Raw genomic sequence first — 25,566 nt, forward strand, 5'->3', positions numbered from 1 at the left:
CTGTCAAATTAAATGACAGACTTCAAAACCATTTACAGTTTTCTGATACTACTTTAGTACTACTGATGGACTAATGATACAAAGCTGGTTGAAAATGGGCGGAGTGTTCCTTTAAGAGGGCATGTATGTTGTATCCTTAACATTCACTAACCAGTCTTTGAACTGAAATCTTTGAAGAAGTTGGGATCCCTGTCAGAGAGAAATAGCCTGGTTCAATGTGTATCCGTTCACCTGCGTCGCGTTGAAGCACTTTTTACAGACTGGCTTCGTTTGATGTGTCCAGGGGCTTGCCTTCGCTGTCGGCAACGTAAGCAAAATACTTGCACATTTCGCTTCGTGCATCTGCTTTCTCTACAAGCGTTGGGCGGCTTGCAAGACTCTCAGAACAAGCCGCTGCCATTTTCGCTGTCTGTGACCCTGTCGGGCTGCTGACTGAGGAGGAGGACTGAAGGACTGGCCAGACAGCGAGCAGAGAGGGGAGGGGGGGAAATCGGCACGCCCACACATGAAGCAGACATACCGCTCTTATCACAAGGTTAGAAGTGGTCAAATGTCTGCGATGACGGGGGCACGCTTATACCGGAAAACAACTTTCACACATGAAGGCATTACACCGCTTTCTGGTCATTTCCCGGTATAAAGCGCATGTGTGAAAATGGCTAATGGAACAGTATAGCCATACATCATGTCAATTCCATTCTAGTCTCGCTTGCCAGACTTCCCTCCCTTCCCGGAAAAGAAGTCTGGCTGCATGGAACCAGGCTTCTGGTATGAGCTCTGCCATTTCAGTCGCCAGTGGAAGAAAATCCCTTTGCGCTCCCTGCAAGCTCTGCCATTGGCGCCGACCCGCTCTGACTGACCGGCTGCGACCATATATGGATTTCCTTTCCGCTCCCTCCGTGAAGAATCTGTCCATCTCCAAATCAATTGCGTTTTTTGACGGTGGGACGTGGATTAAAGTCTGATCCATCTCCTGTGAAAGTATGGTGGATGTTGAATGTGTAAAAGCTATTTTACAGACCCATTAGGTGGCGACAGTGCTCTCCAGATTACAGAAAGGCGAGGAAAAAACAGAGAAGAAGTCATGGGGAAACGGAAATCGCATCCGTATGCATCGATATGCATGAAGCATAACGTTTGCTGTGTCTGCAGCAGCCAATCTGCTGCCACAATTGAGCCCCTCCGTGTCCGCTGCGATAGCCCATCCGCATGATTTAGTTGTGGAGTTGTTATTATTCTCAACTGGAAGCATGGGAGCCAGTGACAAATACACGGGGAACGCTGTAAAAAGGGTGGATGTAGCGCACTTTTCAGTACAGAGCAAACGCAGCAGAGAGCCACCAGAGACACTCCCACGGAGGTGGGGTTTGCAGTTGAGGGGGGGGGGGGTGGGGCACGCAGGGCAGCATACAACACCGACCCAGACAGACCCAGACAGCAGGACAGGATTGGCAACACAAGCTAGAATATCTGATGCCCACCAGCAGTAAATCAAGACCAGCAAGAAGCTGCAACCAGCAGCGCACGCAGGGGCCAGCGCTGCTGGTTGCAGCTAAAAAATATTATTTTGCCAAACAAAATTTCTTTGTTTTCACTGTTTTATTGAAGGAAATTATTTTTGAGGTGTCACATCAGAAAATATTAGCTTCAGAGTCAGTGAATGTGCTTGAAATGCTTCATTTCACAAAATTTCAGCTTCTAATTTGAAACGTCTCTTTTTGCTCAAAACAACCTATCTTCTCCGGCTCATAACTAAAGAACGGAAAATGGTATGAATAAACTTTTTTTTTGCTGATGATACAATAGAGTCTCCTCGTTCTTTGTGCGTGTTCGGTGTTTACATAGTAATATCACACAATATTCTGTGGGCCTCGAGAAATCACTGAAAACGCTCTGAAACTCTGGCACTGGGAGCGTCCGTTCTCCAAAAGTGGCTGGCACTCAATGAGTTAATATTAGGGATGCACCGATTGCCATTTTCTTGGCCGATTCCGATTTCCGATTTTTGAATAGTCTGACTTGCCGATACCGATTTTTGCCGATTCCGATTTTTTTTTCTAAAAACAACAATTGACAGCTTACACAAACGTTTTTGTAACTTTGTTTAAAAATTAAGATTCATAGAACAATTCTTACATCTAATGGGGATCCAAATAAACAAATTAACAATTCTTATCATTTGCATGAAGTAGGACCTTCTCACTCAAACACATCTCAAAATAAAAGTGTTCCAGGTTAGGCTACTGGACAGAGCTTTTTTGTGCAAATACAATGAATACAAAAATTAAATTAAATCCAATAGCCTATATCCCACAGCTATCATGCATTTACTTTTCCAAAAGAAAACAGGTGCAACAGAACATCAAAATGATCCATGGACAAGGAGTTTATAGACTGGCTCCAGACCAGTCCTCTTGAGTAGAGGGGAAATGAGTTTATGAGTTACAGTAACGATCTTCAGTCTGAATATCAGGCGGAGTTTACACACAGTCCGAAGTTTGGTATGCGTATTTTTATCTGCCATCCGAAAAAATATCGTCACGCACAGAAAACGTTGCACACTTGTGAGTCCGATGCATTTTTATTATTATGTCCGTCGTTCTCATGTCGTTCTATTTGCAATACGAAACAAATAGTCTCTCCTGTATCCACGTCACGTTACAACATGACTTGACAGGCTGAGGCAGCAGCGCTGATGTGAAATGGAAAAGCAGGTCGGGGAATGGTTATCATACTGGACACAATGCTCGCGTTCACCTCGCCAAGCCGGTGCGCGGTGGCGGGTTGCTGGAGCACCGCTTCCCGGGGAGAGAGAGCAGAGAGAGAGGGGCCAGTGAGGTGAAGCGAGCCGCTCTGACTGGACGCCAGCCGAGCGGGACTCGGCCGCATCTCTGTCTCCACGGCTTATTTTCGACTTGCATGTGTGACAAACTGCGAGCTTTGTCTACTTCACTGACGGTGAAAAAAATCCACAACGAGGAAGGTATGCTGGCGTGTGTGGTGTGGTGGCTGGGTGCCTGTCTCGGTGCTTTGGGGTGCGCGCACGTCATGTGAAAATCGGCTCACAGAATCGGCTATTTAGAGTGACCGGAACAGATCACCGATCGAGGCCGATCACGTGAAAATCGGCCATTTCCGGTCACGTGCCGATCGATCGGTGCATCCCTAGTTAATATATATATTTTTTTTTTAATTATGCATTTATTTTTTATTTTATAAAATGCCTATGTGCGAAGCGCTATGAAGCGCTTTTCAATCTGCCTGGTAATGGTGCTCCGTGAGGGAAGCGCATAGTATAGCTGGCTCAATCACATTGATCAGGTCTCGATGAGGTTGCAGACGGGTGATCTTTTCTGCATGCCCGGCCGAGGACGAGGCGCCTTCCTCGTTAACCAGGCTCGGAAGGGAACACTGTTCAAGTGGTGAATCATTGGCGTCTAGCCGTGTTGTACTTATAAACTGCATCACAGTTCTTGCAATGCACAATGTCGTCTTTTAACTCGAAATGGTACGAAACAAAAGTTTGCTTCGCTCGCTTCATTTCCTCGTTTGGCTGAGTGCTGACAATGTGCTTTTTTCTGTTCTTCTCACTGCAGCAAGCCCAGTGAGACCACGCCCATAGCCCCACATAGAGGTGTTTTGTTCAGTTGTCTCATAGTCCCATTGCGCCCTCACCTGGTTGTGACCACGTAGTGAAAACCAATGTGGTTTCAGCACATTTAGGCCTATTTGATTTGATAAAAATAAAAAAATCTATAGAAATTCTACATGATCGAATCAATTCCTTAACGATCAATTATCGATTTTCGATTATTGATGAACATCCCTATTAGGGAGGCCATACTGTTTCAAAACGAATGTTAGGGAGGCCATACTGTTTCAAAACTAACGTTAGGGAGGCCATACTGTTTCCCTTAAAGGAGGACTTACCCCCTAGATATGTATTAGAACAGTGATTTGAAAATACCTATGGAAAAAACCAAGAAATTACATATGCTCTTGTCTATACTAGGCTCTTTGACTGTGTTCAAGTCCAGATTTTTTTTCGGAAATCGACGCCATTACAGTTTGCCTAATGCCTCAAAAATAATTTATTTGAGAGGGGCAATATCTTTATAAATATCAACAATTAGCCAACGCTGGTGGCCTGTTTGGAAACAGCTTTGCTCAAAATGGTTTTAAGTTATATCAATTTGGTAATTCAGTGGCGAACTAGAAATTTAATTATTTTTCTGCATGTATCTCTATGGAAACTACGTTACGAGAGCAAAGTGACGTGGGCTCGTTACAGCAGCACACCGCACAATACGACAAACCCCCCGTTCTGGGGTAACACAATGCGAGATTTCTCTACGTCATTCCCTCGTCCAAGTTGCCATATAGTCCCTTTTTCATTTTAGTTTGGGGGCTTTTCGTGATTCTTGTTAAAAGTTGTGCAAAAGTTTCCTCTCAGCGCAGTGCAGGGCAGAATGCATGGGGCGTTCTGTAACCTCACGGAGCAACAAACAAACACAGACAGAAATAGCTGTTGTGCGATTTTTCTGCTCAATACAGTATGAGATTGGGTACAGGATTGAGGGAATCCCGCATCTGTTTGCGAAGGTGCGACTGGACAGGACGCTTTTCACAGACGGGCACAGGGCTACTCAGGGCACAGCTGCAGATTTCTCCTCCTCCTCCTCCGCGCATTCAGTCTGTCCAAAATCAATACCGATATAATCTCAGTAGGAGGGATGCAGGGAAATATATGATAGCCGATGTGTTTAGAGAAGCTTTGTCACGTTGTCACGTCGTAGTATAGCGTTATATTTTACATGTGCGCTAAACTGCGACCATATTTGTTTGCGGAAATATCAGACTGCTCTCTCTCTGCTCTCAGAGCACAGAGAGCTCTGCTCTGCTGCGTGCGCCCGCGGAGCTTGGAGCTAGTGCATGAGGTTTACAGTACGACTCTCTCCCGCCTGCCTGGCTGGAGACAGCTGCTTCCAACTCGGACTGATAATATATACATCATCATTCGAGCTTATCCAGGTAAGATATTAATAAAGTAGTGACACATTCAGCGGGAAACTAACTATAATTAAGACATGTGCCAACTTTGACGACGTTTGGTTCAGTATTTTAAGAGCAAACTTCAATAGTAATAGGCTTGGAGTTCTGAGAAGCCAAAAGGGTACAGGGGGGGTAGGGGAGTAATTATCTTGAAATCCCATAGTCTTTGGGAACACTGTGACGTCAGTGTGTTCCTAATATCCCATTCATTTGAGAAAAGAAAAAAAAAGCAGTGTTCGACCTTTAGAGGGCGCTTATGCCAGTTATGCTGCTGAAAAATGATACAAATGCTAAAATGGCAACAGTTTGGTGTCAAATGTGGAAATTCTGACCAGAATTCTTCACACATCACCCCCAAAGTCATATATATTGGTTAAAAGCTGAAAAAAAGTGTTTTGGAGGTAAGTTCTCCTTTAACCTCTGCTGTAGCACAGACAAAGAGTATTGAAGGCAAGAGACAACGCTCTTGTGCTTTTTGACAACAGAGCTGCAGCAGTAGAACAACCTATTAGCGCAGAATCAGATGACGTACAAATATACAAACATAAATTAGAATGTTTTCATAGAACACCAACCATTATACAGGTAGAAGAGCTGCCTGGAGAAGGGCTTTAAAGTCGAGCTGAACCCAAAAACATGGCAGCTGTCAATCAAATCTTCATTTCAGGATAATTGTCTCTTCCAAATGAAGGAGAAAATGGCGACTAGTGCCTGTAATCTTGCAGAATTTCTAGCCCATAAACTAACTACTAACTTGGCCAATTGTAGGTAACACGAAAAAAAAGCTAACTGTAATGTCTAAGAATGCAAAGAAATGTAACTGGCTCTTAAACTCGCATTCCAGGATAATGTGAGTTAATGTTGTTAACTCATTCAGGGCCAGTTTAGGACTGCCAATATTTAGCACAGGCCAAAGATTTTCATAATTGTTGGTCATCTTTCAAGACCCACAGTAAATTATCTATTAGCACCAGAGTGATTTGCAATACCTCAAAATGAAGATGTACGTCTCTGGGTTCACCAGGAAAAAAAAAGTGAGCTTTTAGCATGTTCTGTACTCTACTTATAGCCATTTATATACACCCTGTTTTCCCCCAGAAGGTCTCCCTGAGAAAATAAACAGGAGAAAAGGCAATTTTTGTAAAAGGGCACAATCTCAGGCAGAACTCACTCTCAATTCTTTTATTTTGAACTGTATTGACATCAGACATGTAAATATTATTCGTTAGGACACAAATGACAAAAAAAAATATATATATATATATATACACATGAAGTGCTTTTTTTTTACATTCAACAATACAGTTTACTCGGTGTGAGTGAGTGTGCAGACAGACAGACAGACAGACAGACAGACAGACAGACACACCGACAGACAGACAGACAGACAGACAGACAGACAGACACACACACACACACACACACACACACACACACACACACACACACACACACACACACACACACACACACGATCCCCCTTTTAGATTTCTAACCCCACATAGGATAAGCAATAACCACGCCCTGTGGCGCTGGGATTGGCCAGGAGCAACACTGGAGGGCACGCAGCCCAGCGATTTCATGAACCAACTGAGTAGCTCTTGAGAAGGACAGCGGGCTGCTGTGACTGCCTTCTGCCCGCTGCTGCCTAGCTGTTCCTGTGTTTATTTTGATTTGTTCTGGTACACCCGTCCTCGTCCATGTCTCCCTGTCATATCCTCTCTGCTATTTGATCGTTCCCGTTTTCCCCTCGGCTATTCAACACGTCCTCACCGCCCTCGCAAACTGATCGATCATTTCCTCATTCCTCCGATGATCAAACACATCTCTTGATTACTTTCTCCCGTTTTCTCCTGGGTGGCACAGAGGAAGGCGACTCCAGCTCGTGCAGCGCGCCGAGGGCGTTTCAATGGCGTTTCTCCTGTCTGCACAAGGAAGCGTTACCCGTTTTCTGCTTTTCCTCTTGCTCAATTTCAAAACAACAGCTGCGGTATGTGTTTGTTCACGTGTTGTCTTAGATGCTAGGGACCTGATACCATGTGACAGGCTGGGGAAGTGTTTTAACTATGCGCTGCACGAATAAAAACAAAAACACGTCAAACACGTCATTGGCCCTCTGGGCTATTCCTGATAACACGTCAAAGACGTTATTGGCCCTGAATGAGTTAAGGCCGAATTCAGACCCCGGCCCCTCTGAGATTCCAGGCCGACGGGCTGCACTCTCCGCTCCGGCAGCTGGCTGCCTGCGGCTCGCCGAGCTCCACTCAGCCACTAAACCTCGCGTCAGCAGGCTCTTCCCGAGGAGAGCGCCACAACACGCTGAATCCCACTCGATCTGGGGGTGGAACACGCCAGGATTGGCCAAAGCCCAATCCAGTCCTCAGAATTGTCAAATAAAATCATCGACATGCTACTATGACCCGCCTCTCAACCTGTCATCTCAGACAAGTTATGTTTTCAGTCTAAAACGGACACCGACCCACACGCCCACTTGGGTTCATTTCGACTTTAAGCTGTTTTAATACTCGACTGAGTGAGACTGACTTAAGTGATTTTGGCGTGTGTTGCCCTGCAGCATGGGGTGTATAGAGAGCCAAAGTGAAACGTCACTTCCTGCTTTCTCCCTGTACCAGCGCTGCGAAAAATATGAAAGGCGGTGGACGGAGAATATGGTTACTTTTATTGATCCCGTTTGAATTGTGCCACGGGGTGCGTCTGCAAACGCTAATTTAAAACGTAACTTTGCATGTCAAGAAAGTCGCAGTTTGTCGCCAAAGTGTTGCACTGTCCCCCCCCCCGTTCGTTTCATTTAACGTTTAACGTTAGTGTATGAGAACGCCTGCAGCGCAGCCAGACACAGACAGGCATCATCATGGCAAGCACAAGTGAGCTTCCTCACAAACTTATTTCAACACCTCTGAAAAAGCATAGGAATGCAAGCAGCGTGTTGCGGACTGCACAAGATAACGAGAGCCACAACACACACACACACGCGCACACGTTTCACGAACACATTATCACTGGACGGTGAAATGTTGCCTTGGACACATAACAACAAAACAACACGTGGGGCCACCGAGTAGCTTAACGTAGCATCAACGTTATGTTTCCAGACTCACCCGGTCTGGTCTGTACCCGTGTCAAGTGACTACGTTAGCAAGCAACAGCCAGGAAGTTGGGCGTAGTGCCACCTAAAACAGGAAGTTGGGTTGTTCTGCCTTCAGAGTAAAAGCATAAATTGTGTCATGAGAAAAAAAAAATTTGAGCTGTGCAGGGCAACAAATGGTTAGAAGTATAATAGTATTAAAAAATCAAATCGAAAATCTAATTTTGAGAGAAAAAATCTGATATAGCCTATTTTTTATTTTTTTTGCTGATCCGAAAAATCTGTGATCCGTGGCTCAAAATCCGTCACGCGATCCGATCCGTGGGTTTTCTGATCCGTGCCAGCCCTAGTAGAAGGGAGAAAGCAGGAAGTGACGTTTCACTTTGGCTCTCTATTGACCGACCACCGTGTAACACCGGTAACGACAACTACTGCGGCAAGCCTACCACTAGCAGATGCAGGCATAAATACAATGCTTTTCAAAATGTACATATTCACTGGGCAAACTAAGAAAACTACCATAACTTAGGTTATGTTAAACATTACTTTTTTATTAAGTATAATTTGCTTTCAAACAAAACTCTAAGATTCTTCCTGCTCTACTTAAATAGACTTATGATATCGGCAAATTAGCAAATGTCATTTTGGGCCGATATTTCATTTTAAAGTCTTTATCGGCTGATCATCCTGCATCCGATGAGTCCTAAACTAGGTTTTATGCAACTGACCCCTGGGTGAGCACGCACACATGCACACACACACACACACACACACACACACACACACGCTCTGTGTGTGACTGTCACCAGGACACATATACACACTGGACAAACACACTGTATGTATGAAAGCACATACATGCAGTGTGTGAGACTGTGAGTATGGATCCAACACACACACACACACCACAGAGCAGATATGGCTCGTACACCGTGTTGCATAACGCAGCCTAGTTTACCAACTTACAGTAAACAGCAGCCTGCCTATAGGGAAGGGGGTCCCACACACGCATGTTAACTAACTGCAAAGCTACACGACCCCTTCTACACACTATTAACCACGGACTACTGTATGTCTGTCGTCAGGCCGAGGTCGTGGGTTCGAGCCCCTGTGCGTTAGCAGCCAGCAGTGTGTGTGTGTGTGTGTGTGTGACGTGTGTGTGTGAGACAGACAGACAGAGTGACACGTGTGGCCAAACTTCTGCCTGTCTGTCTCTCCTGCCTGGTGCCTGGTGCTGCCAGCCCGGCTCTGTGCTCTCCCAGGCCGGGACACAGAGCCTGTCAGGCGGGCAAACTCTCCCCAAACTCCGCTGGAGTTTGGGGAGAGTTTGTCCAGCAACAAGTCCAACTCCAAACTCCTGAACGAGCTAAGCTAGTATGCTAGCTGTGTCCCTATTTGTGTGTGTGAGTTAGAGAGCTAGCAGCAGCAGTGGAATCGGAATAAAAGTGGTCAGTGTGTCTGTGCGTGCGTGTGTAAAGTGTGTGTGTTTACTGCGTGTATAAAGTATGTGTGAAGGGAATCGAACGTGTGGCTCTTACCTGCCGGGCCCTCTGGAACGCGTCCGCCTGGCCCTGGGCCTGTCCACCCTGCACCAGGCTCAGCTCCGCCATCATACCTGCCTGTCTCCACCAGCTAGCCTGTTAGCCTGTTAGCTAGCCGCATTAGCCATGTACTGTCTGTCTGTCTTGCTAGCCCAAAGAGAGGAGCCAGGAAGCGAAGACCTCTCACTCTGAGTCAGCCTTTCACACGGGAAGCAGCAACGGGAGCGGGTCGTCCACTAATCGCTTTGGATAAAAGAGGTCGGTGGCCCAAATTGCACCTATAAATGCAGGCCATTTACCATTTGACAATATAAATCACATACAAAGCAGTCATTAATAGGCTGTTTGTGATATCTTTATTGACAAAATAATGTACATACAAAGCAGTCATTAATAGGCTATTGCGATATCTTCTCTCTTATTTAGTAATAGGCTACAAAAAATGGTTTAGTTTCACTATAAATAAAGGTTTAGATGACTACAGTAAATGTGGGATTTATCAATATGAAAAAAAAAAAAAACATTTTCACCCCCCCCCCCTTCCCTGTAGACTTTCGGCCTAATTTTGTTAGTTTGTTCTGTTCCATCCTGTGGCTGCGTCGACTGTGGAATAGACGATCTTCGCTGCTGCTCAGCTGTTGCCAGCTCGTCGTTCTGTTTCCGCTTCCGTGTTCAATCACATGTCGCAGCAGCTCCTCCACAGCGCGGTTAAGACTGATCGATCATCTGATTAAACTGATCAGTGATCAATTTATTGAGTACAGCAGGAATGAGTCCGGAAGACCTGAATGTTAGCACTTCCGGTTCCTTCGTCTAAAAGTCAATGGGATTTTTGTATGGGGATTTTGGTTAGGCTAAATGCTTGAAATAAAGTATGTGGTTACATGAAACAGAGCGTGTTCAGCCAGATAATCTTCACAAATGACAACCACTTTTATGATTTCTCAAGTGTAAATGCGTTTTTTGTTTGTTTTCAATTGTGATTTTCAGAAAACGCTATAAAAGTGGTCCTCATTAGTGGGGACACACTATTCATACACTTTTGTACAGACCTTTCAAAATCCCCATACAAAAATCCCATTGACTTTTATCGTGCATTCCTTTATAACTGGGAACTGGTAATCTTACGGTTCAAAGTTCATGAGCTGGGACGGTGACGTCACCAGAGCTGGTATTTCCCATTCCAAACTCATAGGAGCCTCAGCAGCCCCAACCTCAAAAATCCAAGAAGGCTGCTCCACGCAACAACAGTAGTTATAATCGTATCAATGCTATTTACCACTTCTGTCTTCTTTGTGTCTCATTAAATCAGCTGTAGCCTACACACAGCACGGCCTACTTCTATCTGTGTGGACATGAGGCTGCAGTGTTTGTATGCGCAAAATGCCACGAAATGCCTTGTTATCAACTGTTATTGCTAACAATGACTAGCCTGGCTAGCGAGTGGATCTGACCAGTGAACTTCCCAGCTCAACTTTTGTGCAAATGGCATGCTAACAAAACGGATGTGACATCATTTAGCCTCCACATCCCAGTTCTTTTGCGATAAAGGAACGCACGATTAGATGCAGGAAACGGAACTAGCCTAGGAACTGGCCTATAAATATACCTCATTCCTGCGGTACTTTATCACTCTGACTAAACTGATGAGTGTAGGCTACTGTATTACAGATGTCACGGATTGGTTCTGAACTTACAGTGAACTTTAAGGGTGCTTTCTCACTGGCGCCCCAGTACCATTCCCGAGCACACTTGTCCCCAAATTGACCCCAGTCTCGGAACGTTTGATGAGTGTGAACGTTCCATTCCCCGCCCGGGCACGCAACAGGGAACCGTGACACGTGACAGGATCCACTTGAAAAGGTGGTCTGGGGAATGCTTTGGCGGACCACTTGCGAATGTGAACGCCAACCGTTCCGAACCACATAGACAACACACAGGCGAGGATAAACTCCAGGCGTAGTTGATGACGCAAGTGCACTCTGTTCCGTTCCCGAGCGTGGAAGAAATGTTGTAATGTGAAAGCTGACCAGAGGGGAGGGGGGGCAATCGTACCCAGGCGCGGAACGTTCAATTCAGTTGCAAAAACCCAAGTCTGAGGGAGGGCTGGCCTTACCAGTGTTTAGGCACTACTACTGGGCTGCTAATGTTAGGGCTCTAATGTTTTGGCAGCAGGGGACCCCTGGTAATTTAGCTCTCGGGCTCTCTGTGGCTGAGAATGGAGGCCAACTTTATTGCCAACTCCTCGCTGCCAGCAATCTTATTTTCTAAGCTACAGAGCCCGGGGATTTGGGTTTTGTTGTGAGAAACTCCCTCAGAATTCTAAACCAAGTTAGGAAAGATTTGAGACTCCCAGATGTTTCCGTCCATACTCCAATCACTCTTTTTTGCCTCCTTGGTCAGATAGAAACTACCATGCCTGGAGTGAGAAGGGTCTGGCTTCCATCAAAGACCTATACATACATGGTCATTTTGCATCCTTTTATTCTACTGAAAAGGAAGTTCAAACAGGCTCAGATTCCTGCAAATCAGAAATTATGTTCGATCCAAGATTCGTACCTTTGAAGCATTGCCAAATGAACATGCTTTTTTCTGTCTTTTGCTGAGCCCTCCTCACTCCAAGCACCTCATCTAGATTTGTGTGCCTGTTCGACAACTGCAACACAGCCTCTACTGAGAGGATTAGAGAAGCATGGCAGGGGGAACTTGGTATTGATTTATCTGACATATGGGAAAGGAGTCTGTTGTACAACTCTGCTCAGTTAATAGCAGACACCTGCTGATCCAATTTAAAGTCGCTCATCGTCTCACTCCAAGCAGAAATTACACAAGATCTTCCCTTCTGTCTCGCCACTGTGTGACACTTGTCAAGTATTGGAGGGCACACTATCTCATGCCTTTTTGTTCTGTCCTTCACTAACAAGATTCTGGGCTAAAATATTTGACTGGTACTCAAGGCCTACAGAATAACTCTTCAGCCGGAGGCAGAACTTGCCATCTTCGGTTGCTCGGAGTCTTCTCTGAACTTCCATACAGCTGTGCAACAGTCTCTATATCACAGGGGACAACTGTTGCCAAGAAACTCATCCTGACGGAATGGAAGTCCCCCTTTTCACCCTCTTTTAAATTGTGGCTGACGGATATGACCTCTGTTATACGGATGGAGAGAGTTAGGTTCCTGAGCTTTTGGCTATTTGGGACCCGTTTCTAGCCTACATTGTTGAGGTTGGGGGCGACGGGGTGACTCGCCCAGCTGGTTTCTCATGGACCCCTTGCGTGGGATCCTGGGCACACGATAATGTATGTATGTATGTTTTGTTTGTTTTTCTTTTATTTTGATTCTCTATGTCTATGTCTATTTCCTGAGCCTGTTTGTTTTGTCTTGTTCGTGTGTTATTCAAAAAAAGTTTTGGGGAAAAACAACTTGTGTCTAGAGGTATTTCATGACAACACCAACATCCGCAACATGAATGTGAACAAAGGTTACAAGAAGATTATGCTGTTGATCATTGAATTAGCTTAAATTCCCTTGGCGAAGGTTGGTGCTGCCAACCTTGGTGCTGCCACTCCGACGTTCTGCCACTCCGAAATATCTCCACTCAGAAAGGGATCATGTCTATGTTCCCCGGGTTCTATATTCCCCATTTTCCCACGCCAAACCTAACCTCCCCCCATGCCTAAACCTAACCTCCCCCAGACCCTAACCCAAAACCTAACCTCTCCCACCCCCACGCCTAAACCTAAGGTCGGCATTGCGGCTTCTAAGGTGAACGACCGCCAGTCCGAATAATGGAAGTTAACGTTCGGAGTGGCAGGGCTTCGGAAAGGCAGACAGTTACCGCTAGTAGCTCCACCCGACACTGGAACAGCACTGTCGTCTCGGAGATGTGAGAGCCGGTCCAGGTCTCACCAATTCAGCAGCGCACTGAAAAAAAGGCTGAAAACAAAAGTGGTGTGTGCACACTACATCGAAAGAAATAACAATAGTCCATCAACATAAAGTCCAGCCCCCGCTGTCACGCTGCTCTGCTTGCCATGAACGCCGTCGTCCTCACCCCGGAAGTAGGGGAGAGTGGGGTAAGATGACCCACTTTTTACTTATGTCGCCCTCAAGGCAAGGAAAACTGAGGCAGAAGTACAATGAACACATCTACCCTTATTTCAGGATGTCTCCAAACAACTGAAATTATAAGAATGCATCTGTGACAAAGGGTCCTGAAAATATGACTGAAAAAAAAGTTCCTCTGGCTCAACTTGCCCCAGGTCAGGGGTAAGTTGAGCCGACTCAGGGAGTAAGTTGAGCCATCTGGGTGTATATTGACCATCTGACTTGAATTTAAATCTGAGCATAATTTTAATTATTAATCATTTAAAAAAGAATGTACCTCTTTACAAAAGGTTATTTAATAATGCATTTCCCTTTTTGCAGATAGTTTAAATGTTGTTATTTTAAAGCTAACTTCAACAACATAAAACCAACAAAATAAAGTTTAATCAGATTTGTTTTATGTTTGCCATATGTTGGGGAAACTATTTAAAACATTTCTGTTAAATGAGGGTACAGGTCTGCAAGCTCCTTCTCTACCTCCTCTGTGAAGATCCTCTTTGCTTCTGCTCTTCCACCATACTGTTTTTACATTCTTTAGCTCCTTTTTTATGTACCTCCGCAGGAGCCCCACTCGGTTTTTCTCTTGTACATGGTAGCAATGCAAAACCAAATCAGTTGTGTAATACTGCATTGAAATACAATTTTATACTTCAGAGACTTAACTTAACTTCAGTGCCTTATGGTGGGGTAAGTTGAACCACTGGCTCAATTTACCCCATAGCATATGGCTCACTTTACCCCATAGCCACCATTTTGGAGGGGAAAAAAGCCTAGTTTAGCAATTCAGGCTAATCTTTAGCTAAGTGATTCACATGGTTTTATACATTAGCAAATCACCAATATGGATCATACTTCTTTTTAGACCTGGATAACTTTACTTTGACATAACAGTGATTAATTATACCTGACATGCAGAAAATTTAGTTTGACAAGCAAAAAACTGTTTTTTATGTAAATAAGTAGTTACCACTTATCCCATGTGTTTCTCTCCAACAGAGCCAAGTAGAAATGCCACATGCTTCCTGAATTCATGGTCACATGACAACACGTGCACGGTTGCCTAGATACAGGGGGTGGGTCAACTTACCCAGTGGCTCAACTCACCCCACTCTCCCCTACTCCGACATGAAGGAGCAAAGGTCGCCTTGAGAGTGATATTTATGTCAACAACAAAGGTAAAAGCATACGTCCGTCCATCCATATAACAGCATGAAAGCTGAAAAACATTTATGGCAGTAACACACACATACCGTTCCCATTATTTGAGCAGCAGCAGCATTAATTGCAGACTTTTTCATAATGTCCTACTAGGTCTAATAACTGTTTGTTTTGGTCGGGCTGAGTATGTGACGACGGCGGGCAAGTTGAGCTCGGTCCGCGTCTCACGCGGGTTGGGCTGGGTCGGATTAGATTTTTTAGGACCGTTGAGAAGAGAACTATACATGACAGCCATCAAGAAAGGAGAACAGCACTCCAAGTAGAATACTTTTATTACCACACAGACGTTTGGGCAGCAGCCCTTTTTCAGCGTGTGAAATGGCAATAATACACAGGTGATTCACAGGTGGGCATGAGCACGTTATTTGATTTCTATGCATGACAGCCTCACATCTCTCTCTCTCTCTCTCTCCCTCTCTCGCTCTCCCCATCTTTTCTCTCTCGCCCTCTTTCTCTCTCTCACTCTAGTCCCTCTCAGTAATGAGGAATGGGCATGACCACGCCTCCACAATGCTTTTGGGTATGAAGCGCAGCTTTGCGCCGAGATGACGACAAGCGCAGCAGCCCGACATGCCCACAATTAGGCCATTATTCCAGCGCAAAACGGGGACTAACACAAAATTACCGCCGTTGCGAAGATAGGGCCCTTAAACTCTTGAAACAAAGTCTGCAAAGTTCAACTTAAATATAGGATCTCTGGGTATGGTCAAGCCAAGGTAGGTGTGTCAGTCCTTTGCCAATTTGAATGGATCCTGAAACAGTTGTTGCATTGGATTTTTTCAAGTTCTCCTGCTCTCCACTCCTTTTTGCCAGACCCAGGGGGTCGGCCTACAGGAGGCTTTGTCGGTCGGTCTGTCGTTCTGTCCCTCTTTTCCTCCCCAGCCATTCAAGAACACTTCAGATTTCAACCACCAGGGGCAACAGAGCAGGTCTGGACTTGCTACCATTTGAACCAGCAGTGAAGGGGGACACTAACAAACATTGAATTACCTTTAATTCAACTGGTTTAAACATGTGCCGTGTAACTGTACAGGATCTCTACTGTAATTGTGGTGCCTAGTTTGGTTCATTATTGGCCATTAGATCATATTAGATCATACTTATTTATTTATGGAATAGTTAAAAGAAAGACATGTCTAAATGTGGTCATTAACTACAGTACATTAGAGGGCAATAGAGGGCCCACAACACCTGGAGGTAATTTGTATAAATATCACCTACAGCCAACTGATTAATGAGATGGCAATCAATAGTATCACAGCAATTTATCATATTTACACAACCATAAACCCACAACACACTTGTAACATTCATGAGTTGAAAATGTTTTAGCCACTCAAATTGCATTGGGAAGCTGCATTGGGCAGGTCAGGTGAGCAAGTAAAATCAATGAGGCTCTAATCAACAAGGGACAGGTGAATGTAATCAGACTGGAAGGTTTGCTGGTCTAGCCTATACACAAATCTACAACCAAATACCCCTATACACAAAATGCTACACACAAACAAAATGCCTAAAATGATTTATACTTTTAACTTATAAAGTGGTTTGTAGGTGTGTTGCCTACTAGGAATTTGTTCCTTCTGGGTCTGGCAGAACCAGGTCTCCTGGTCTTGTTGACCTCCGCAAGGATCCCACTTGAACTTTTGACTAATTTTTATTTTTATTTTTTTAGATTAAACATCTCTTTTTCAAGAGAGACCTGGCCAAGACAGGCAGCAGCACAAAGGAATACAAAAATTGCATATAAAACAATAAAAAACAACAACAACGTATAACGTAAGGTTACATGATGTAACCATGGTTCTCTGAGTAGAGGGGTTTACCCTCCAATACAGAGATATGAATATATCTTGTATGGGAAGCTGATTACAAATGGAATCAGGTGACGTGAATAATTACTTTAAGACAATCCACCTGTGGACGTGGTTACACCCAAGCCTATAAAGCCCCTGTTAACCACGCCTACTTCGGCTAAAGTTTCGATTGAACGACTCCCGAGCGGCCTCTGCTGGAGGGTAAACCCCTCTACTCAGAGAACCATGGTTACATCATGTAACCTTGCGTTCTCTATCGTTATCGGGGTTTACCCTCCAATACAGAGATATGAATATATCTTGTATGGGAAGTGCTGTAAGACACACCGCGAGGGAATAGAGCAGCACCAGCTCCCCCAGGAGGCTGAATCGTGGGAGCTTCGAATGAGACGTCACCACCACCAAGAGTGCTCTACAAAATCAACAAGTGCATCAACAACTACAGTATATACAAATGTACACTGTGTACAAACCCCCCCAAAGTCGGCCAGCTCCGCCAGACGCAGGATGCTGCCGGTTCGAGCCCTGGCGCCAGACGCTACCGAGGGCGAGTTGGCCCCGCAAGTCGCGAAGGCTCAACAAGAGGGGTCAAGAGGCCACTCAGACCAGCCCACACTGGGCTGACTGACAGGGAAACAAAACCATAAGTCACTACCGCCGGGCTCCGCCAAGCACTCGTTCACTGAACGACGTGCCTGCAGCCACATTGAATTGGTAGAATCGAGCAAATGTGGAAGGGGCCGACCAGGTGGCCGCCTCTCAGATCTCACCGAGAGACGCACCGCGCCACGCCGCCCAGGACGTAGCCATGCCCCGGGTCGAGTGTGCCCGCACCCCCGAAGGGAAGGGCATCCCAGCCACCACATATGCCTGCTGGATAGCTTCCACAATCCAGTGGGAAAGACGGGCCTTAGACAGCGGCTGCCCCAGGCGGTCTGGCCTGAAACAGACAAACAACTGGTCCGTCTGCCTATGGCCCTGTGTCCGGTCCAGATACACTCTCAGTGTCCTGACCGGGCAAACCAGCGAGTGCCTGCGCTCCCCTTCCTCTGTAGAGTAGAGGGACCGGAGTTCTATGGCCTGGCTCGGCTGAGGGATGGACAAGACCTTAGGAAGGAATGCAGGGTTTGGTCGCAAGACTACCCCTGCCTCTTCAGGTAAAAATCTGCACAGGCCTTCATGCCCTGAGAGAGCATGGAGCTCCCCCACCCTCTTGGCCGTGGCCAGCACCAAAAGAAGGGCAGATTTGAAGGACAGCCACTTCAGGTCCACTGACTCCAGGGGCTCAAATGGAGGTGCCTCCAGAGCCCCTAGAACCAGCTCCAAATCCCATGGTGGGAGAGACGGCCTACTGCGTAGGCCGACGCGTCTCCTAGCGCCCTTGAGGAACTGGGATATCAGCTTGTCTATCCTCACAACCGATACTTCCCAACCCGAGCTGCCTTAATTGCCGCCACCATACCCCTGAGGGTGGACGGCGACTTCCCGGCATCCAAAAGCCCTTGTAGGAACTGCAGAACAGCCGGGGCAGAGGATGTAAGCGGGTCAATCTGGTGCTCCCTGCACCAGGCCGCAAAGGCCCTCCATCTGAAAGCATAGAGTGCTCTCGTCGATGGTGCCCGAGCCTCTTGCAGTGTACCGACCACCGAAGGAGACAGCCCCATGGCTAATAGTTCGGTCCCCTCAGGGGCCACGCCCAGAGCTTGAGCCCCTGGGGAAAGGGATGAACCAGAGCACCTTGTGCCTGGGACAGCAAGTCCCGCCGCACTGGAAACTCCCATGGGGTCCCGTCCAGCAGTGGCGGGATGTCCGAGAACCAGGTCATGTGTGGCCACCATGACCAGCCTCATCACCTCCAACCGTACCCTCTGTAGGAGGGCCGGCAGGAGAACAAATGGGGGGAAAGCGTACAGCAGGACGCGTGGCCAAGGGTGAGCCAAGGCGTCCACTCCCTTAGGGATAGCTGCCTCTCCTGCGTCAGTGACAACAGCGCAGCCTGGGAATCCACCACTAGGCCCAGGAACTGCATCTTCTGTGAAGGCTCCAGCCTGCACTTCCCCGGATTGAGCCGCAGGCCAAGCTGCTGCACGTGGTCCAAGAGGATGGACAGATGAGCCGACACTGAACTTCTGAGCGTGCGCACAGGAGCCAGTCGTCTAAATAGTTCAGGATTCGTATCCCCTTCCGTCGCAGAGGCGACAGAACTGCGTCCATGCACCTGGTAAAGGTGCGGGGAGCTAGGGAGATCCCAAACGGCAGGACCCGGAACTCGTACTCCTTGCCGTCGAAAACGAACCTGAGGAACCGCCAATGCCCTTCCCAGATCGGAACTTGGAAGTAGGCATCCTTCAAATCTATGGTGACAAACCAGTCCCCTCTGTCGATGGACTGTTGCACCCTTGGGATTGTCAGCATCTTGCAAGGCAGACGCCTGAGATGTCTGTTGAGACCCCTTAGATCTAAAATGGGGCGTAGTCTCCCATCCTTCCTGGGGATGAGGAAATACCGGGAGTAAAATCCAGCCTGTTTGTTGCCCTGAGGCACCTCCCTGATGGCTCCCTTCTCCAACAGGGTAGAAACCTCGGCCTGGAGCACTGCCTTGTGCTCCGCGCCCACCACCGTGACAACCGTTGGGGTCCTCGAGGTCGGAGGACGACGAGCAAACTGAATACGATACCCCTGGGTCATGGTCGAAACCCCCCGGGGCTCGTCTGCAGTGACCTCCAAGCCACAAGACCCACCCGGGCTTGCTGGAGGCAGGCTGGACGTAAACTGGCGTCAGGAAGAAGGCGGAGGACTAGGCTTGCTGCCGCCTCTGCCTTGCTTGCCTCTGACCGCCCTCCTGACTGCGTTGCCGTGCCCACGGCGCGCATCCAGAGTGGCCCTCAGGTCATTTGGGCCCCAGCCCGACCTCTGTGTCTTTGCGGGGGCTTCCTTCATCCTGCCCCACGACTGTCTGGACCACCTGGGGGTCAGTGCATCGGAAACCTCCTTAGCACAACGACGGGCCTCCTGGGCCTGCTGCAACAAAGCAGTGGCACCAGGACCAAACATGGCTGATGGCGCAACCGGCAGCCTCAAGAGGGCTCTCTGGTCCTCTGATCGCAACTTGGACCGGGACAGCCACAGTTGGCGCCTAGCAACCCAGAGTGCCGACACACCCTTACCGGCAGTCGACACCTGCTCTTTCATCAGCTGTGATAAGACTGATGAAACCAGTTGTATCTCAGCGATGAGATGAGCATTGAACCCAGTGCTCAGCTCGCGGACTAGCTTCCTCTGATACAATGCTAGTATGGACCCAGTATTTGCCAACCGTGCCTGAACTGCTACCGGCCTATGCACCTTAGCCAGTGCGGCATCGAGCATTTTACAGTCCCCCGTTGGAGTAGCCGGCCCCAGCCCTGGGCTGGCCGGGAACAAAAGAGCTGATATGGCTTGGTCCAGCTGAGGCAATGGGCCACAGCCCACCTTACCCCTATCCTGCATGGCAGACAGTCGTCTGTTGGTAGAGGTAAAGGAGAGTGCAGCCATGGGTGTTACAAACCCAGCCTGCATTAGGTTCTCCACTTCCGGGAGGAGAGGCACCTCAAATGGCACCTCCGGACCTGGCGCGTCCTCATCATCGAAGCGCGAGGGAGGAGGGGCTTGGCCCGCGGCGGGCTCAAGTCCCAAAGCTTGGGAAGCCCTGACCATCAGACCCTGGAATCGCTTGCGTTCACTGGTCTGTTCGCCCTCTGCGACGGACCCCTCAGTGAGGCCCCCCTCATCTGATAACCCCTCTATGTCGACATCCTCCTCGACATCCTCCTGATCCCCAGCCTCAATCCTGATGCTGTCATCAGGTAAAAAAAAAAAAAAGTAAAGGGAAAGGGGCGGGGATCCACTGAGGAACCACCCCTACTCCCCACCGCTTTAAGGCGCTTAAAAAAAAAAACGATAAAAAAAAAAAAAAAAAAAAACTATTAAAAAAAAACGATTTTAGACGGACAAGCCCGTCTTTTATTGTCACACGGTTACACATCAACACATGCACGGAGGGCCACAAACACACACATGCTGACGGTGGCCGGTGAAATTTGTCCTCTGCATTTAACCCATCCTGGCTTTGTCCTTTCCTCCGGGGGGCAGGCCAGGAGCAGTGGTCGCTTTCTCGTACAGCGCCCGGGGACCGACTTCGGATGTTGTCGTCACTGGTCGGATGACGATGACGATCTGATCTTCTGCATGTTTTTAATGGGGGGGGGGTTATATACGGAGGAACCCCCCTGGGGGAGCACAGGGAGAACATGCAAACTCCACACAGACAGAAAGAAAGGCCCTTACGACGAGATACCCCACCTGGGCAGTAGGCACTGAAGATATGGGGGGAACACAACCACAGCGCCCGCAGTGTCCCAGGCGAGAATCGAACTCAGGACCTTCTGACTGCGAGGCGACAGCTCTACCACTGAGCCACCGTGCCCCCTGCTGGGGCGGAGCAGACTGTGCTACAGCAACCCGCCTGCGCTTAACCCCAAACACACCAAGCCGAGCCTCCAGGGATCGTGCTGGCAAAATGAAGCAATCCATACAGGAGGAGGGATTAACAACCGCTTCAGAGGCATGTTCCTCTCCCAGACAACGCACACACACATCATGCCCATCTTCAGTGGGCAGCTGCACTCCACACACCACACAGACATGGCTCATAGATGCCATAGCTTCCTTTCCTTTTAATGATTTTATTTTGAAGGAAGAGAGGAAGTGCTAAGCCAGTGTAACTGCGCTTGCTGCCAACTTGACACGCATGCACAGTCCACCAAACCTCGCGATAGGCCCCGCCCTCGCGAGACTAACAACACGGAAGAGCTCTAAAAGTTTTAGCTCCAGTCTGTTTGTTTTGGTGTGTTTTTGTGTACCGTTGTTAATGCCCGGGCTAATTGTTCGCCAGACATAAGCCGCGGCCAGAGAGAGAGAGAGAGATAGAGAGAAAGCTGACAACGAACCCGCGGACCTGCTCTCGTTGTCCTGATTAGGGAGCCGAGAGAGGACCAAGCGCCGCAGGACACGGAAACCTCCAGAAACCTGGAGACAATATGTCAGCGCCGAGGAAGTTGTGTTTAGCGTTATATAGGAGACGGACAACACACTCGCGGACCTGCTCTCACTGTCCAGTTACGGAGCCGAGAAACAAGACCTAGCGCCCCAAGACATGGAAGCCTCCAGAGACCTGGAGACAATATGTCAGCGCTGAGAAAGTTTGTGCTCACCCCGACAACAGCCGCCACGAGAGGCAATCGTCCTCTCTCCCACCACCGAAGGTAAGATGCAAGGCTGTTTACGAGAGAGTCAGAATAGAAGTTAGATTAGATTTTTGATTGTCTCAGACAGAGCGACCACACGTCACACTGCTCCAGTGAAATCGAAAAAGTCGAAGTAGGCGTGGTTAACAGGGGCTTTATAGGCTTGGGTGTAACCACGTCCACAGGTGGATTGTCTTAAAGTAATTATTCACGTCACCTGATTCCATTTGTAATCAGCTTCCCATACAAGATATATTCATATCTCTGTATTGGAGGGTAAACCCCGATAACGATAGAGAACACAATTTACACTAGACAAGCAGTATACGAGCCAGAAAGCAACCTAGCAGGGCAAGCCAGAGCATCGATAAGAGATAAGACTATTAGGGCGAGTCAAAACATCAGTCAACATCATTGAGTCAACCTCTAGTCCCTTCATGAGGCATTTAAAAACATCCAGCGATACAAACTCTGTAAGTTTCAGCTCATTCTGTAGCATGTTCCAAGCAGATGGAGCAGAATACATTTCTGTACGACAGGAGCAGATTTTGTGAACGTAAAAAATAATTCCCAACACTTTTCTGGAAAATATAAATACATAAGTAAGAGGGGAGGAGACCGAGAATTGCCTTGTAAATCAATATACGGTATACTTAACCAATATAGCATGAGAGCCAGTGTGTTGTGGCAAATATATCCCGCTGATCAGGTGTTATCCCACTCGGCCTGCGGCCTCGTGGGATAACACCTGATCAGCGGGATATATGCCACAACACACGCTGCTCGAGTGCTATATTGCTTTTATAAAACGGTTTCCAAGTATGATAATATAAATATAATAATAATACTATAAGTCTGACTGGCATGGTATTCTGATAGAGTCAGTTGAAACACTACTGTAAGGCGGGACCTCTAGCAAGAAGATAGACGTGCGGGTGAGTTGATTGGATCGTTCTGGAGACTGAAGTTGACATTGGCCAATCCTGGCGCTTGCTGAGAAGCTGAGAGCTTTTTGCAAAGCCCGACACCAGAGCCGTATGCCGACACCAACTAACGTTACGTCTTATTTAGAAATGCGGGGTTAAGAGTGAGGGCGCGCGAGAGAGGGGTTAAGACATTAGCCCGCGTCTATTCTTTTTTTTTTTTTTTTATATTTTTCCCGATTTTTTATCCCATTTTATCCCCCATTAGTCCCCCACTTGATTTCTCAATCCTGGTTGCTACTCCATCCTCTGCCGATCTGGGGAGAGCCGAGACTGGCTCCATGCTTCCTCCGAGACATGGGCAGTCAGCCAGCCGCTTCTTCTCACCTGCCAGAGGAAGCTTCACCGGTAGGACATAGCACGTGGGAGGTTCACGCTATTCCAACCAGTTCCCCTCCCTCTGAACAGGCGCCCTTAACGACCAGAGCAGGAACCACACTAGCAACCAGGATATTGCATGTTTTTGTGAAGGGGGTTCCTATATGAAGGAAACCCCCGGGAGGCACGGGGAGAACATGCAAACTCCACACAGAAAGGCCCATTTGACGACCCCACCCGGGCGGTGGGCACTCGAGAGCCTATTCTTGTACAAAACATTATTTTCTGCGAAGTATTAGTAAAGTTATAAGCGAAGATCGATTCACAAGGATCTGACAGCTGTCTCCGCCATTTGTTTTTTCTACACTGTCATTTGAGGTAACCAAAGCCTTTTAGTAAGAGTTGCCATGGCAACTCAATAACCCATGGCCATGGGTTATTGGAGTGGGTTATTGGATTTATACAATGGCTGTGAACCAATCAGATTGCTTGATTTGAGAGAGCCGTTTTATAATAATGCACAAGTCTACCGGTGGCCAGTGCGGACCAGCCAACCCGAGCATACAGTGATGAGTCAGCGCCTTACAATTTGTTACAAATCTCAAGGAGCTATGATAAACAGCGTCAATCGTACGCAGCTTCAGTTTCTTCACGATATCCTGAATATGTGGTTTAAAGGAGAGAGAGTGATCAACGGCATTAGCTCGGCAGGTAGAGCAGGTCGGCCAATGACTCAAGGGTTGGCGGTTCGAATCCCGCTCCCTCCCAGCTGTTGTCGTTGTGTCCTTGGGCAAGACACTTAACCCTCATTGCCTCGTATGAATGGGTATGAATGTCTATGAATGTTGGTGGTGGTGGTCGGAGGGGCCGTAGGCGCGAAATGGCTGCCACGCTTCCGTCAGTCTTCCCCAGGGCAGCTGTGGCTACATCACCCGTAGCTTACCACCACTGGTACGAATGGTGTGAATGAATAATGATTCCTGTGAAGCGCTTTGGGTGTCTAGAAAAGCGCTATATAAATCCAATCATTATTATTATTATTATCAAGAAAATACCTAAGTACTACTAGTAATAGTAGTACTTAGGTAATATGAAGAAACAATCTCGATCTCCTTACCCTGAAGAGGTATGGTTAAAGGGTTTAGTGGCTTTGTTCTTGATTTTGTGAACACCATAAGTTTTGTTTCTTTCACAATTTAGAACAAGTTTCAGCTGCATGAATGTATTTTGTACAACATCAAAAGCAAGTTCTAAATTCTGAAAAGCTTCAACCAGTTTAGCCACACAACAATAAATAACTGTCATCAGCATAGAAATTTAAATTGGCATTTGACACATTATGACCCAGACAATTAATAAATAGTAAATAAAAGGGGGCCCAGCACTGAGCCTTGGGGCACGCCCTTATGGATAGGAAGCACTTTGGATGAGAGCCCATCAAATCTAGTGCACTGGGTTCTATCCGAAAGATAGTTTACAAACCATGCAACGGCTTGTTCAGAGAGACTCATGTTTCACTAATGTTAGTTTAGAGACCTAATTTATGTTGGGCCACAGAATAAAAAACAATTACAGCTTGAAGTTCACCCAAAACTAGCAGCTCGTGCCACCAGGGGGTCCGCTCACTATGCTGACAACCCGCAATGCCGATAGCCCACTAACATCTAAAAACTACTCCGTCCCTGCGCCATCCATGGTCCTGAATCAGCGGAGGTTGTCAATTAAATTTCGTCAGCACAAATTTCCGTGAGACTGGGTTCATGGTTAGGGTTAGGGTTATCGCATTGCGGCCTATCGGCATTGCGGGTTGTCGGCATATAGACGCGGTACCGTGACCAGTGGTCACTGTTGGTTAGATTTGGTTGATCAACATCAGATAGGTTGGGCCATCCAATCCGTGTTTCACCATCCAGTATCATCTTACAAAGGGTAACTGTCTGCCTTTCCGAAACCCTGCCACTCCGAACGTTAACTTCCATTATTCGGACTGGCGGTCCTTCACCTTTTTTTGATAGGTCTCACCATTACGAAAATTCCTGCCTTCATTATTCGAAATGTCGGCCCTTCCTCTTTTTTCTAAAGGATCCGCCATTCCGAAGTTTGGATATTGTGGAATATGGCACAAAAGTGCAGACATT

At 47.2% G+C, this 25,566-nt stretch overlaps 1 protein-coding gene across 4 annotated transcripts in view; it reads right to left on the reverse strand.

Moving 5' to 3' along the window:
• Nucleotides 1-9,781, reverse strand: part of LOC310783885 (far upstream element-binding protein 3-like) — a 208,407-nt gene extending 198,626 nt beyond the window's left edge. For all 4 annotated transcript variants that reach the window (XM_083644796.1, XM_083644797.1, XM_083644794.1 and 1 more), the window contains exon 1: nucleotides 9,697-9,781. In XM_083644796.1, coding sequence (XP_083500922.1) covers nucleotides 9,697-9,771 — 75 coding nt within the window. In that variant the 5' untranslated portion in view covers nucleotides 9,772-9,781. The remainder of the gene's footprint in view (nucleotides 1-9,696) is intronic.
• Between the last annotated feature and the right edge of the window lie 15,785 nt (nucleotides 9,782-25,566).

The sequence above is a fragment of the Poromitra crassiceps genome (assembly GCF_964638095.1).
Source record: "Poromitra crassiceps genome assembly, chromosome: 10".
Taxonomy (NCBI): domain Eukaryota; kingdom Metazoa; phylum Chordata; class Actinopteri; order Beryciformes; family Melamphaidae; genus Poromitra; species Poromitra crassiceps.